At 35.6% G+C, this 16566-nt stretch overlaps 1 protein-coding gene across 3 annotated transcripts in view; it reads left to right on the top strand.

Annotated features, from left to right (window-relative positions):
* Positions 1–16566, top strand: part of PBX3 (PBX homeobox 3) — a 219457-nt gene that overhangs the window by 156370 nt on the left and 46521 nt on the right. For all 3 annotated transcript variants that reach the window (XM_043469572.1, XM_043469574.1, XM_043469573.1), the window contains exon 3: positions 7155–7396. In XM_043469572.1, the coding sequence (XP_043325507.1) occupies positions 7155–7396 (242 nt within the window). The remainder of the gene's footprint in view (positions 1–7154; positions 7397–16566) is intronic.

Here is a 16566-nt window from a genome sequence, read left to right on the forward strand (position 1 = left end):
AGACAGGAAATGAAAGTGCCATGGCAGTCACATTCTTTAGGGGAAAAAGCAAGGGAACAGAATGTGGGAATGTGGGATAAGGAAGGATTGCGGTAGAAGTTAGTGCGACAAACACTGGAAAGTCTTGGGAAAACATGTAACAGAAGAGGACTAATTGATTTCTATGGAAGTCCAAATGTGAGCCCCTAACATTTTCTAGTGAGGAGACCCCAGGCATACGGTAAATTTGAAAAGATCATTGGCTCATTAGATCATTAGATCACTGGTAACCGCATAGAATAGCTAGTCATAAAGACCTGTAGGTATTAAAGCCAGTGTTGTTATAATTCTTTTCCTCCATTTAGGTCCTGAAACTCATTGCTTTTCCTTTGTACAGTGCTGGGATTTTTTTCCCTTTCAAATTCACCTGTCATATTTACCAATCCTGAGCATCTCCTCAGTAGAGCATTTTGTTTGAACATCTATCCTTTTAGATAAAAAGAAAATGGCCGTTTCCTTTTTTCCACCACTTGTAATAATTTTCTTTAAGAACAGCACACAGGTAACCCTTTGTGCTAATATGCGTGAGAAACACGGCCTATTTTTTTTTTTTTTATCTTTTCTCACTGTCTCATGCAAGCGCAGCATACTTCATATCTTGCCCTAGCCCTGTTCTCTTCTTCTGTAGCTGACAGTGCTTATATATCAAGCGTTCCAACAAGATGCAGCTCCATTTAACAAAAAAGTGCCTTAAAAATGTAACTCTTCTTTCTGCATTTTTATTGCACAGTCCATCTGCTGCTTCATCTTGGCTGCTCTTCACTTTCACAGTGACAAGCCTCACTCCTTTTTCTTGTCTCTTGAGGCAAAATCTAATTGGCAAGTGGGAAGTCTTCAAAATTTGCCTTTGCCAGCCAACAGTAGTTTCAGATTTTTATGTAAACAGTTGGTTAAAATAGACTTGAAGGGTAAAGAGAAAATATAATGAAAACGAAGGATTTTTAGAAAGTCCTTTCCCACAGAATTGAACACACTCCTACAGTAGTAAGGAGCATAATAAATGTTTTCAAATGAATGAATTGTAGTTTTGTCAGCTCCTGGGTAAATGTGTAAGTATAATCAATTGATCAATATTTTTGATGGCCCCAAATAGCAAAAAGTTTAGCTTGAATTATTTTTTTTTCAGGCTGAGCTCTTTTGTGTGAAATATTCCTCTATTTCTGGCAAATTAAATAGTCTGAGTTTGTGATGCGGTAGGGATCAGTGGTATAGCCAGGGAGAAGAATTGATCCATAAGTGATCTCTGTATTACCATTTGCATTGCTGGCAGGCTGCAGAAATGCCAGAGTCATAGCCTTGGGAATCATACTGGTACAGAAAAACACTGGTGATTGAGGAAATACCTTTAAATGGTTTCACTCTTCTCATTTAAAGTATGTCTGTGGAAAAGAACAGCTAGGTTCTGCCCAGGAGTCTAGTACCTGTACAGGCCAAGATACTAATAATGTCATTATAGCATCTAGTGGCTTTCCGTCGACCCTCTAATAAAGGTCCTTAGTTGCCTGCTTTCTTGAGTGAGATGGCTTTGCAGCAAGTGCTTGGAGAAAAGTTATCAGTGCTCTATGTTAGAAGCAGGCATTCTGCCAACAGCTTTATAATGAAGGTGAAATGAAATAAAGCGATGGATTGACAGTTTATGTGTTGAAAGTGAAGGAAATGGAGGTGTGGAGAAGCATTATGGGGAATCTTTCTAGTCATATCTTCAATTTAACCATCAGGGGAAATGCTTCAAAATCTTAGATTTATGAATTTCTAGTAAGCAGTTCCCCAGCATGTAAACAAATCTCAGTGGGCTGTTTTAGGAAGGTAGATTTGGGCAGTGAAGTAATCATTTTTATTCCTCTGATTTTCCAAATAGAAATGGACATATATGATAAAAATGTCAGCCACACTCTCCACGTCAGGGCCCTAACAGGATTACATGTCAGTTCTTAATGTCTCGCTCTGTTTTTCTTTGCCATGAATGGCTGCATTATTGCTCACAGGAACTTCACTGTAATATATGGTAAGAGACAAGTAGCTCTTTATGGCCAGTGATTATTCGGTTTGAATGAAACCTGTGATTTATGTCCATTTAACTGAAAAGCCTTGTAAATTCCCAGTGCTGCATTTTTCCTCAATAGAGAATGAGTCAAGCGAAAGTGACAACTAGGTTGGCGTGGAAATGTGCAGTGCATTGCCGTGTTATATTTAATATACCTGACATGAAAAACGTGCACACACCACACAGTCACCTTAAATAGGAGTGAAAGTGACATTAGCTTGCAATATGACTGCCATATTCAGTGGATTAGACACTAACATTGGCTTCAAAGGAGACTTGGAGCTGGAGTGGGATGGGCATGGGGCCGTGGGTTGTGATTGACAACTAGATCATCTGTCACTTCCTCATAATGTCTTAAAAATTAGTTGTCTTTATAGTTGCGTCTATTGATATCTACAAAATATTATGATTCTTCCCTTTCATTACAAGTTTCATCTTTAGACCTAAGAAAGAGAGTATGAAATTCAGGTGCAAATGTTATTCCAGATCTTTCTTTAGGAGGTGCTGATATAATTCCATAGGCTTTTTTGCTGTTGTCGTTAACGTTGATGTCTCTTAGCTAGTCAGACCCCATACAAGGATCTGCCTTCCCTGGACTTGGGCTTGGCTACTACTTAGCCCTATCTCTAGTCCACCTGCTTTTTATCTGAGAGCTGGGACCTTCCTCCTCACCCCCATGCTGCATCTAGTTTAGATAATGGTGCCTTGAGGGATTTTTTTCAGTACCTTTCTTTACTTTGTTTCCAAATTATATTTCAGTTTCCACACCCAAAAAGTAATTGTTTCAAATGAGATCTTATAACTTCAGGGCTTGTGACCTTCATTTCATTTCTAGGTCTCCTGTTTCATACTTAAACTGCTTCTTACTTAAGGATTTCAGGTGGAAAATTATTTTACCTTTTTATGTTTGGGAAGAAAAGTGGCAACACATCTGTATTAATCTGTCTTCTTTATCTGCAGTTTGGGTTATGTTTCTCACACTGTGGCTAACTTGATTCTAAAATGAAGAAAGCATTTTAAACAGAAACAGAAAATAAAGTTGGTATTTTCTTTAATCATCTTTGTAACTTCAGACCACAATCCTGCTTCTTACTTTTAAACTGTCATTGGTTTCAAAGCAGTCAAGAACTCAGGGCCTGCTAAAAATATCTGATCTGGCTTTGTTTTACACAATACTCTTGCTAAAACATTTTCCTCTGAGCTAAGACTGTGGTGTGGTAGTTGAATGAATCAAGAACAAGTCCATCTGAGAACAAAATAATACAGATTTCATGGGCCTAAGCTTATAATTTGGGATCTACTTTTACAATATGCTCATTGTGGGGGGTGGGGGGAAAATAATCAAACAACTCAAGTTTCCATAATAGATTGTTGTTTCTCAGCAAGTCTGGAAAATATACTCTTCACAAAATAAAAATGATCTGATAATTTTATCATTACTATGGATAGTGTATGTCTTCTTTGTGGAAATATTGTCAAGTTAGATCTTAGTTATGCTTAATTCACGAGCATGTGAACACATTTGAAGTAACCATGGTCTGAAGCTATTCTTCAGTCCTGGGTGAACAGAGGTTAGTTATGGTCTAGTAGGCTTGGTCCTTGAAATGACAGAGCCACGAAGCTTAGTTGGTGCCCTGTGTTTGTACCTCATTCTTTTAGGTCAAGCCTTCATTGTGCTACAGTGTTGTTCTGTTAGAGAGGCTACTACTGTACAATCCAGCAACTGCTGATTTCTAATCTGCTTATTTATAATTCAAAAGCTCGCCTATATATTAATGAACCCTTAATGAGCTGTTGAAAATGCCTGAATTACAGTCAGATTATTAAACTCAAACAGCCCCGTAATCATACCATTTGAGTGGGCTTAAGGTACTTCTCACATCTGCAGCTTAGTGTTGTGAAGGGTGTGCGTTTATTCGGAGAAAGCTTTGTAATAATTCTGACCCGTAATTTATTTATTGCCCTCCGAATGCAGTCGTCTATGCAGATGCTCTCTCCCATTATCTGTGGGGCAGGTGCACAGCATGTTGAAAGACAGCTAATTAGGATTTGCTGAAAGATATGCAAAAACCATGGGCTTATAACAAAGCCAAGTTCATTGTTAAACAATGTTTTACTTTGTTTGTATGATTTATCTAAATCTTAGAGATACTGAAATGAATGTTATGGTTCTAAGTAGACTCCAAATGGGGTTATTGTTGTTTTAACTTTATAATGCTATGATAACCAAGGAGTCCAGATGTAAAACTTTTATAAACCTGAAAACCACTGTCCCTGTGTATGTTTTGGATTAAAGACAACACGGATCAATTTTTAAATTATTGTTTTCCCAAGTTTCACTGTGAAGATATTAAGATCTTTTGATCATCACAGTGTTTGACTCATCTGGCTCTTGCAAATTTAGATTCATTAAGATGTTTATAGGTGTGTAGAGGAATGGGTGTTACGATCGGAAGCCATCATATCAGAAGGTGTGACTTTGGGAGGTTGGTAAGCTAAGTAACAGTGAGGGAGGTAGGATGAGGAATAAAATAGTAATTTGAACATAAAGTAAGAAAATAAATAGAAATATTCAAATTAAAAATAATTTTGGAAACTGTATTATTGCTATTTAAAAATTTGTAATCATGACTTTGATTAATAGAGAAAAAATCCATTCACTTTTCCAACTATAGTTACAAAAATGATTTCAGTGTTGATAAATAGCCTCAATATTTCCATACTGTGAAGTGCTCTAGTGCTTTTGATCCAAAGGAGTATGAACTTTGTGCTGATTTACTTATGATTTTAGAAGAGTTATTATTCATTGCAAGGGGAGAATGTTATGCTAGCTGAAAGTACATACTTATTTTTGTATGTGTCCACTGTGACTGAGTTTAAGGGTTGCTTCCTATTGGTATGGTGGGTTTACATACATATTAGGTATGTATATATAAGTGCCATACGTAGGTGATTACTTTCTGTCCTTTGCATTTCTTCCTGACAGGTTTCCTTCTTCTATCTCCCATATAGTCTGTTTCCTTGTGTACTAGTCATTGAGCATCTTCTCTTGTTTGCTACACTGTTCAGGGGAGTGTAATAGCTTGGAGTATGTATGTTGATTTACTATTAAAGAGCCTCACCAATATCCATGGTGTATAACTACAGGGGGAAAACTAGAAACCTGGAAGAACCTTAAAGGTAGATTAAAATCCACATTTCCAGGAGTAACATCAGTAGCTATAAATATAAAAAGGAAATAACAAATACAAATATATGAGCGAAAATTTAATTTAAAAAGGAGAAACTTAAGGAACTCCCAAACAAATGGTATAAAAATGAAGCAGAGCCCAAAATAAGAGGTTACTCAGTGAGTCCTTACTTCATGCCAAATGCACAAAACACTTGGTATGTGGAACTATAAGAATTCTAGGCCATGAAATTTTAGCATAGAACAAAGTGAGGGGAAGAAAATTAAAGATGCTAAATTAGAAGTACTAATGTAACCAATATTTAGCAGTTTCTCTTAGATCTAGAAGAAATAGCAAATACCTGTTAGTCTATCTTTAATTATCAACAATGTGCTGATACTGATTTTTATCTTATTTAAGAGAATTATCTAACATTTTGGTTCCCTAAATGAATTTATTGTCTTAGTATATCGTAGTTTTCAACCCTTATTTATTTACCTCAGAACAGGCAACAGATATAATTTTAAATTATTGTGAGTTAGTTTTATTATCCAGTTGAAATTATTCTGAAGTATATTTTTAAATGAAAGTGACAGCTTTAAAGTGTTTTGAGGGAGGAAATTAAAGTTGTACATTTGAGTTAAGACAACCAAGAGCTCTGTCATGCTGTGGGTATAATTCAGGGCATCTAGGAATGAAATCTGTTCTTAAAGAGAATTGATGGTAGTTTTAGGTTAGCATATAAAATAGCAGAGCTGGTGCTCAGTTGAGTACTTGGCAGCTTATAGATGTTACTGTCATGTAAGTTACACTAGACACAGAGTGTGCACCACTGTGGATAAACAACAACAGGCACAGACGCAAAAGACAGAATCCAAATGCAGACATGCAAGATGCCAACTTCCATCCCCTCCTTCCCCAAGATGCCTTGTAACTAGTGTGGGGATCCTGCTTTTAAACAGATTTACAGAGGTTAATTGGGCTGGGATATTTTAGATTATGTTACACACTAATGAAAATGCTGATTTTGAGCTGTCATGACTCCAGTGCTTTTTATACTGTGATAATTATTTTAAAACTTCTGTCTTCTGTGTTGTTGAAAACGTCTTGGCAGAAAGCCTATGTGACCTGATTAAACCTATGAATTGTCAGCTGTGATCTATACTCAGATGAGGTTGCTGACTGGGCATCACTTAGGAAGTTCTTGATTTAAAAGCAAAATTAGACTGAGACTACTGTGCCCAGCACTGCATTGCCATGTTGATGGCATATTTTTAATCCTGTATTTAGTGTCCTGGTTTGATGGCGATTGCTTAACAAATTCATTTGATAATATATAATTTTAAAGCATAGCTAATTACCTCATAATGTATGTATTTCTCTTCTCTCCCTGAAATTACGTGATGGAAAAGCCCATCTAATCCTGTTTATTTTCTAATTTTTGAATATAGCTTGTGAATATATTATGGGATTTTAAATTCTGTTCTTCCAACAGTATGGAGAAACAGAATAACTGCCTTTTGATAGGTTTGTTTTGTAACCTTGGAATTATTTTTTTTCTTTGTCTGTCAAAAATCTTGAAAATTTTACCCCCGTCCCATTTTTGCTTAAGTCATCTAAACCTGGGAAGATTGCATGTTAGAATATTCTGAGAAGCCAGGGTTACCTTTTTCCAAGGATCTAATCAGAATATATTGAGAGAGAGTGATATTAGACATTTCATAGAAGAATTTTCATACTTACTGGTACTTATTGATAAAATGCAAACAATGAAATTCTCAGCATGAATTGTAGTGCACTGATGTTGTTTGATCATTTACTCAAATAAATAAAATACTCACACTATTTGTCCTGTTTCTCGCTTCTTCTCTCTCTGTCTCTCTCTCTCTCTTTCCTTGAAGGTCTCAGCATCAGAGGAGCCCAGGAGGAGGACCCTCCCGATCCCCAGCTAATGAGACTGGACAATATGCTTTTGGCAGAAGGGGTTTCAGGTCCTGAGAAAGGTGGGGGATCGGCGGCAGCAGCTGCAGCCGCGGCAGCCTCTGGAGGTTCTTCAGATAACTCTATTGAACACTCAGATTACAGAGCCAAATTGACCCAGATCAGACAAATCTATCACACAGAACTGGAGAAATATGAACAGGTCAGCAGCCGCCACTCTCATAGTCCTGCACAAACCCTCTATTGCTCTTCTAATAGACCGTGCTAACTCATTCTGAGGGCTGCGAGGGGTAGGTGTTAAGAGCAAAACAAATAAGGTCAATGCAGAAATCCAAGTGAACTGTTGAATTCGTGAAATGAAGTCCCTTTGAGATTTTATAGATGACGCTAAGCCTATTTTATCCCATCTACTTGCTTTAGTTTTACTCATTCCCCACATTACATGCCCTTACGGCCACACCTGCAGCCATCCTTCCCCTGTAACCTCACTGCTTGGTGCTCGTCAAAGCTCTGGATCATTAACATTTATGCACTGGCCTTGTTCATAGCTATTATAACAAATTTTAAGGGGAAACCTTGCCTAGCGAGCTCTGCCTGCTATGCTGTGAGCTCTAGAATCCTCCTAGGAGTTAATTCTTAAGGATTATGCCCAGCTAAGGGGAGGGAGCTAACTTAACAAAGTAAGCAGGTTCTGGCCTTTCTCTCTGAGGAGACCTCCCAAGATAATTACAGGTTTCCTGGGGCAGAGAACACAAGGCATTGTGTGCTAAATTCCTGATTAGAAAGAAAGTATGGATTAAAAATGCTGTTCTCAGCAGTTATATTAACCATAGTTCATTGAATCTAAGGTATCTTTGATTTTAAGCTGTATCATGTGTATGGTCCCACCACCAAGAAAAAGTTAATTGCCCCATTGAAGTATAACCTGCCATTGATAGGAAAATGCTTCCCAGAGATGCTAAAATATGGGGTAGTCTTAGATTCAGTGAAATAAGGTAAAATGTTGGTGGTTCATTTTAAACATATTTTAGTTGTTCATTAAAGGCTAAAAGCCTGCTTAGTTTGAGGAATTCTCACTGAAAGGTAATTTTAAAAAATTATTACGGAAATGTTTAAGTGTACTTTTAATAAAGAGAATATTAAGCTGAATCCTATTAAACTATCAGGTTTTTAGGTCATAAATAGTTGTATATTGGTTATAGAGTTCACCCTAAAATAAGAAACCTCCTAGATACCCATCATCCAGATGAATAGCAAAAATCAATGTCAGTCTTATTTTGTCTGTCTCCCCTGGCCCCCCTCTTTTTTGGCGGGGGGAGTATTTTAAAATAAGTCCTAGGCATCATATCGTTTTATCCATAGATACTTCATTGTGTAGTCAGGCATTTATTAAAGTTTGAAGACCTTAGTGTGATGTCCTGGTTAGTTTTAATATTGATTTTTCTTCTAAGTTCCCCATGTAGCTTTAGTTGTATATGTTATTTTTTTCATTGCTTTCTCTAATGTTCTGGATATGGTATTAATAAGCAAATGCTGGATTCTGTCCCAGAGGTGAGTGTGTTTTGAGAAATGGTAGAAAGATTTATGTAGCTTTATGTTAAAATACAATATAAATTAATATTATAAGATGTCTTTTTTTCTGAATAGGCTTTCTGGGATCTCATACTGTATCTCTAGTCTCATTTGCAGGAATAATTTTTGGTGGAAGATGTGCAAATGAGAATTTTGGAAAAATAGCCTGTGTATGTATATTAAAAAATTGAGCTTTCTGATATGACATATGAATAATTGAGAGTAAACAAAATAAGTCATGGTTGAAAAGGTTGCCCTGAGCATTAACAGTATAAAACGGCTCTAATTTGTAGGATAACCCTAATTGCATAACTTTCTGTTAAATCCATCAGTACATACTTACTAAATAAATACTACCAGTCACTTTGCATGGAAAGATCTGTAGAATTAGGGGTCAGTTGGCCAGTGCTTACAGCTGAGAAATTAAGGTGGTTCCTTACTATCTTCTGCCATATTCCTTCACACCAGCCTCCTTATTTTCTCCCTTTAGCCCTGTTGAAAGTTGGGTGAAACTGGCATCAGTCATTGTCATTAAGGTTTTTGTTTTATTTCTTTTAAAAACACACATGTACACACAAGATCTTCATATACTAATCTACTGTTTGTATTTTTGTTTTAAATGTCAGACTGGGAAATAATGAATTTTAAAGTTTAGTCATGAATCTTATTTCTAGATAAGTTCAGTAGCCAAATAAAAACCATTGAATGTATATTTCCTGTCTCATTTTTAACACAAGAAATAATGGATATATAAAATCTATGCAGTATTATGGACAAATAAAACAAGATGACTAATTGACTGATTCAACAGAAATTTAGTTTACAAATTTTCTCCTGTAGGTTCTGAATTGGTTTAGAAATAACATTAGCATTTAGTTCTCTTGAGTGGTCTTTGGGGCTGGTTTTTATTGCTCTCCTGTCTGTGGTTCCTAAGTTTGTTAGGATCAGTGAGTTGACCTAAGATAATCTTTTCTTTGCACACTTTTGGGATACGGGGACATTATCTGAGATAGAACGTTCAAGGATTTACTTTGGAGTTACTAGAAGAGCTGTGAAGAACTAAATGAGATGAAGGCATCAGTTCAGATGAAGGCATGATATTTCTAAAATAGATGATGGTATTATAATTTTCCATTTTACAGATGAGAAAATGAAACTCAAGTAATTTGTCCAGTGTCACACATCTAGTTAGTGTCAGAATCGGGTTTTGAAATCAGTTTCTGACAATATGCCTTCCTTTCCGGTTGAATTATGCTGCTACTTGTGTATATAAAAGAACAAAACTCAACGGAGCAGATTTTAAAGATCTTATTGGCTTTATTCAGTGATTCATGAATCAGTCAGCATCTCATCTAGCAAATAGAAGGAGCTATACAAAATGGAAGATGCCTGTAGGCAGACAGGAAAATGACAAGGAAGTTAGACTGCCAATGAGAGAATTGGTTGTGGCGAGTTCGCCTTTCTTTAGGGCATGGTAGGTTTCTATCAGGCAGATTACCTCACTCATGCTGACCCAGTAATTCCAGATTGGTTTAAGATTACATTCCTAGGAGAGGTTGAAACTGTAATTATGTAGTCTTGGTTGGGTGGCTTGGAGCATAGCATAAGTGACTCCATTTTGGGTCTCTTCTCTTGTTTTTAACAGTTAGAATTTGCAAATAATTCAGATACATCCCAGTTTTTCTCTGATTTGCTCATGTTGTATTACATGTGGGGTGGCATCAGAGTAGAGCTGGGCAAAACCCAACTATTTTAATCCCTTTATATTTAATTACAGTTAATCTCTTAACTATTAAAATCCCTTAGAAATTATATTTTTCCTCCTAAAATTACATGAACATGTGTACTTGAGTGACAGAAACCTTATTAGTAAGTAGGAAGAACATATATGTTAAGGCAGAGGCTTTGTCAGAAAGCGGTGTTGAGTCTTTTGCTAAAAGAAATAAACTGCATTGGAATCTCAAAGCTATTTACTCCACTGTGTTTTGCAATGAAGCTGTAATGAAAATGTATCTGAAGCCTGTTTAGATTTAGATTGCCATAAAATTAACAAACACCACCACTGCAGTAAATTAAAGTACCTTATAAACACAGCCACATTTACAAAGCTAAGCAGACTAGAGCTACAGTTAGAGCAAAATTAAATCCAAGCTGCAAGGCTCAGCTTTATGTGTATGTTTTAGGAATGGTACTGTGTTTAAAATCCTGTCCTATTTTTTACCTCCAGGAAATGTCCTTTGATCATATGTTTACATTACATAGGCTTGGATGTAATGATTCTTAGTGATAATGATCTAAATTCACTTATAAATGCTCTTGAAATATTAGCCATAGAATACATATTAGAGTAAGGTTCTTGAATATTACTACCCCCTAAAAGGAAAACCAAAATTATTTTACTTTTCTCTTGTTGATCCTGACACCCAAGAGGAATATGATAATTTTTCAAAGCTTGCAGCGATTGGGTTGTAATACTTTCATCTTGAGTGTACTGCCTTCCTCTTTAGCTGGGAGAAAAACCTGGTTGCCTCTTTGTCTTCTTGTTGATTAGCTGCAAGTTTGTTTATTTTTTTTTAAGAGGAGAAAAACAAATTTTTTATTTTGTGTGTACAGGATCCCCATATATTTATAAGACTCAAAGACGGCCAGGCAATGGAGGTTTATATGCCATCCCGAGCTATGGGATGGGATTAGCTACAAGTTTTGGAAAATCTTTTTACTGTACCTTTCAAGTATGCTCTTATGATTAAAGGCCCAAGCATTAGAATAGGTGAATTCCTAATGAACTTGAGCTAAGCTTCCTGGGAAGCCTGCTTTTAAGAATTAAAGACCTTGTTGATCCTTCTACCTCTCTACCAAAGGGTAAGGGATACAGTTGGTTTTTGCAAATGAAATTTAACTTCGAGATTTGTTCTGGGATAAAAAGAAAAGATATATATCATACCCTGTACAGTTCTCCCACTTTGCTTGTACCAGAAGAAATGCTTGTACACAAGCAATTCACTTCATAATTTACAGTTGCTATAATAGAGATGACATATTGAAAGCTATCTACTATAATTATATTGAAATACATTTTTGCTGAAGGCAAAAGTGTTGTAAGGGTCTGAACCCTCCCTAAGCATCTGGAAACCTGCTTTCTGAGTTCACACATGTCTTGAATTTACCTCAAATCAGGTAAAACATTGGAGCCAAGCAGGTACATTCAATGTGCTCAAGACCAATTAGGCACTGTTTGGCTAATAGAGGACTCCCAGACTGCAGGGGTTTGGGGGGGAATGGAGAATGAATGTGCAGCCTGAACCAGTGTAAAGGCATGGCCTTGTGCTTTTTGAGGCTCTCAACAACATTGTATGTTTATATTTGATGGCAAGATCTTTGCTTGTAAAGAATTTTTTTTGAAACAGGTTTTAAAATGCTGATGTTTTTACATGCGAGATTGTGTAACCCACAAACTCCTAATCCCATTTTGCTGTTTGTTCTTAATAGCAAAAATATAGCAGGAAAGACAAAAGGATACTACCTGATGTAAACTTCATATTTCAGTTTCCCAAGTGAGCCTTTGTCATTCATTGCTCCAAGAGAAGGGTTTTACTGCTTTGTCAGCTTTTCCTTGGCTGGAAGGAGTGTTTGAGTGTTCCCTTTTTTCCCTTCAAGTTTCTAGCCTGCTGACTCTATGTATCAAATGTATCTTTGACCACAATCTTGATTAATGAAATGAATTGTTTTATATTTGAATACTCTCTTTTTTGCCCCATTTTTTTGGAAGCAGTGTTTATATTTATTCGAGCAATGGGAAGGCTATTATGTTAGGTAACATTACACTATGTTAGGTAATCAGAGTAGGAACTTACTTGTGGAATGATAAACACAAAAATACGCATTTCATAAAATTACCATGTCCATTATCAATAATAACTGCCATTTATTAAGCATTAATTATGTTCCAGGTTCTGCAGTTAACTTAACATGTATTTTATAGTATAATCCTTACAAACACTCATGAGACAGGTCCACAAACTATGTGATTGCGTTAAGATGTGTTGAGGTATGATAGAATCTTAAAAAGAGTGGATGTATGTATATGTATAACTGATTGACTGTACATCAGAAACTAACACAACATTGTAAACCAACTATTGCTGTTTAGTCACTAAGTTGTGTCCGATTTTTTTGCTCCAATTAAAAGAAGAACGATAGGTATTTCATCTTTGCAGCTATTTCGTAGGCATATTGATCTCATTCTGGTTGGCTTAAATAAAAGGTATCTTTGAATGTTGACTTTTATTTGGAAACAAGAAGAATTTGTTGATTTTATAAGCATTACATAAATATAAAATCTATAATATTTGACTAGAGTTACTTGCAAGGTTATAAAGATATCTAGAAAATGGATGCATGCAAATTTGGGAGTCATCAACTTTTAATAGAGATTTATTCTTTCTTTGAAGTGTGAATTTTTAGAATAGGGAGTATTATGATCTGTTTGCAGTCAGCCTGTCTAGATGTTTACAAAAGGCCAATTCAGTTTTTAGATCTGATCATGAACCATTTTAATACTTCCTCTAAAATAGGTGCTTGCTCAGTGTCTGATTTTACCTTTTTTTCTTCAATGATGGGACCTTACAGGCAAGAAAGGGGTTGAATCTTGAATTCACCATCAAAAAAACCACCACGATGAAACAAACAAAACCCTGAAAACTAATTTTGACTGTAAACCAATTTTGACTGTAAACCAAATATATATGGATATGGAGGAGATAGTTTTACTATCTCCTATTGTATTTAACAAATATATTTAATAAATATCATTAACAGCATTATAAAAAATCCAGATGTTTCAAATCCTCAATTATATTACTTAGTTTGACTTTTTAAAGAGGAACAAATGGCAAGGAGAAAGGCTGTTATAAGAATTGATTTAAAATATTTTTTATCAGATGAAGCCTTCCAGTTTATTTAAGTATGTTATTACAATGCCTATTTTAAACAAAACATATATTTTGTCACATAGTAAACAAAAATGCATCCTAGATAATTTTCAACAGCTGGATTAAAAGAAAAAAGAGGTTTCTGCCATTACTTGTAAGTCAGAAAATTCAAGGAATTGAAACTCACTTCCTAAATCTAGTTAACCAAGGTGTTTCTACATTTGTATTTTGGACATTGACTAGAAAATTCTTAACAGACAATTCTACTTGGAAAAATAAGAAGGCAATGAAAAAGATTTGCAATGTCTATTTTAATGATACAGTCTTGTAGGTATCAGAAGATATGATAAATGTTTACAGTGAGCATCTTATGTTATGAACAGTATTGATGCTAGTATGTGGTTTGGTGGCCCTTCACAATAACTCTGCAACCATTTGATCGTTCTTACTGCACTTACGTGTATACCTTTTAAGGAAGAGATGAGGCAATACTGTGCTCTGCTCTGCAACTGGTACAGATGATGCTGTAAATGAGGCTGTAATTTACTTTCAGTGGTAAAAAGGAAAAAAATCACTTTGCCTAAAGTGTATGCATCTTTCTTAAGGGCGTACCCAGATTTTAATTATCTAAATGTAAATACTTAACGAATTTTACTTAGAGTAATGAGCTAAAGTGCACACTACATAAATGAGATGTTCTAATTAATCATGTATGAACTACTGGTTTAAAGAAAAGCTATGTGAATTCTGCGAATGTTGGGCTATTGCCAAATTGCTAATCAGCATTTGCATTCATAGATGACTTCACTTAATAAGTTGTGAGACATTCAGCAAATGTTTTAGGAAATTATGAGTTTTTAGATGCAGAAACTTTTTGCTTTTAACCCTTGTTTTTAACACAACCTTGTGGCTGCTTAGAAACCATAGGCAGACATTCATTCTGGGAGAGATTAAAATACAACCAGAGAAAAACTGAGAGTCAGAGAAGAACTGGGAAAAAAAAAACAACTCAGGTATCACTCACACAGGAGACTTGGATGATCTATCAAGACGTACACTCTGTCATAGACATACGTTGCCATAATGTGTGAACTAGATTTGTAGGAATTAGCATTGTTACCTGTGCAGATTAGAAATACCCTGGTACAGCAGTTCTCAAACTTTTGGTTTAAGAACTTGAATTCTTAAAAATTATTGGAGATCTCCTAAGAGCTTTTGTTCAGTGGATTATATCTATCAATGTATTATAATAGAAATTAAAACTGAGAACAAATTAAAGTATGTATTAATGTAAAAAACAGTAATGAACCATTATCTGTTTAATATAATATTTTTTTAAAACTTGCATTTAAAAAAAACACCTCAACATTTAGAAGAATGTCACTTCTTTTACATTTTTGCAAAATTTTGTCATGTTGGGCTTAATAGAAGTCACCTGGATTCTTAAATGTCTTTCTGTGGTCAGTCTCCTTTCCTGTGGTTGAAGTATATGAAGAACACCTGTCCTCACACAAATATGTTATTGGAAAAGGGAGGGGTGTATTGATAGCCTTTTAAAATACTTATGGATATTATTCTCTTGTATTATGCCAAAACTTGACAAGTTGTAGTATCCTAAATATTAGCTATCATGAGTCTGAAATCATACCAGCTTTTTGTAGTCAGTTCCTTTACAATCTATTGGTCTGATGTACACTTTGAATGGATCTTCTACTTAGGCATATTTTTGTAACATCATGCATTGATCATTTGAAAAATAATGGTTCTCTGAGTTATGTACATTTTCCAATGTTAACACCTTATATAACATCAAAATGTCATGTTTATTAATATCAATACCAAATTAATCAGAAAGTCTGCTAGGAAACTATCAAGCTCAAGGTAGTAGATGCAGGTTTTCTACAATTTCACCATTGGCACAACTACTGTCAGCTATTTTCCTTGATGTGACAAGCTTGCTTGGTTCAGTTTTGAGAAAATATCTACCAAATACCCAAATCAGAATAATTATAATAATTTGTTGATTTTACTTTCAAATAAAAATGGTATTCCATGAAATAGACAACATCAACTCACAACTTAAACAATCACACGAGAGTTTTTTCTCAAGACAACCATCCTTTGATGAGCAGTTGAAGTGCTTTTGGTATGCTTCCCATTTTATCAAACAGAATGTTAAAGATGTAGTCAAAGACTGAGATGTAATAAAAGGAATACTTTCTCTTGCTTTATCAAGACATTCCTAAGTGAAACTGCCTTCTGTGGGTGTGGTGGGGGTGTGTGAATGTATGGTAGTAAAGAATAAAAAGGAACATCAAAGATTACTTAGTATACTATTTCCCAGAGAATTTTTCTTAGTAGGTTGGTCCACAAGGTGCTATAGAGCTGTGCTGTCCAGTATGGTTGCCACTAGTCATGAAAAGCTGTTGAGTCCTTGAAATCTAGCTCATCTGGAATGAGATGTGCTTTTGTAAATGTAAAATATATACTGAGTTTCAAAGTGTGTGGGAAAAAAAAATGGAACATATCTCATTAGCAGTTTTCTAAAGATACTATTATGTGTTGAAATGTTAATATTTTTCATATATTGGGTTAAATAAAATATGTTGTTAAAATTGGGCTTCCCTGGTGGCTCAGCGGTGAAGAATCTGCCTGCAATGCAGGAAACCAGGGTTCGATCCCTGGGTTGGGAAGATCCCCTGGAGAAGGAAATGGCAACCCCGTCCAGTATTCTTGCCTGGGAAATCCCATGGACAGGAGTCTGGCGGGGTACAATCCATGGTATTGAGAAAGAGTTGGACATGACTAAGTGACTAAACTACCACCACATTGTTGAAATTAATTGCACCTGATTTTTATTTTTTAATGT

The sequence above is a fragment of the Cervus canadensis genome, chromosome 5, assembly GCF_019320065.1.
Source record: "Cervus canadensis isolate Bull #8, Minnesota chromosome 5, ASM1932006v1, whole genome shotgun sequence".
NCBI lineage: Eukaryota > Metazoa > Chordata > Mammalia > Artiodactyla > Cervidae > Cervus > Cervus canadensis.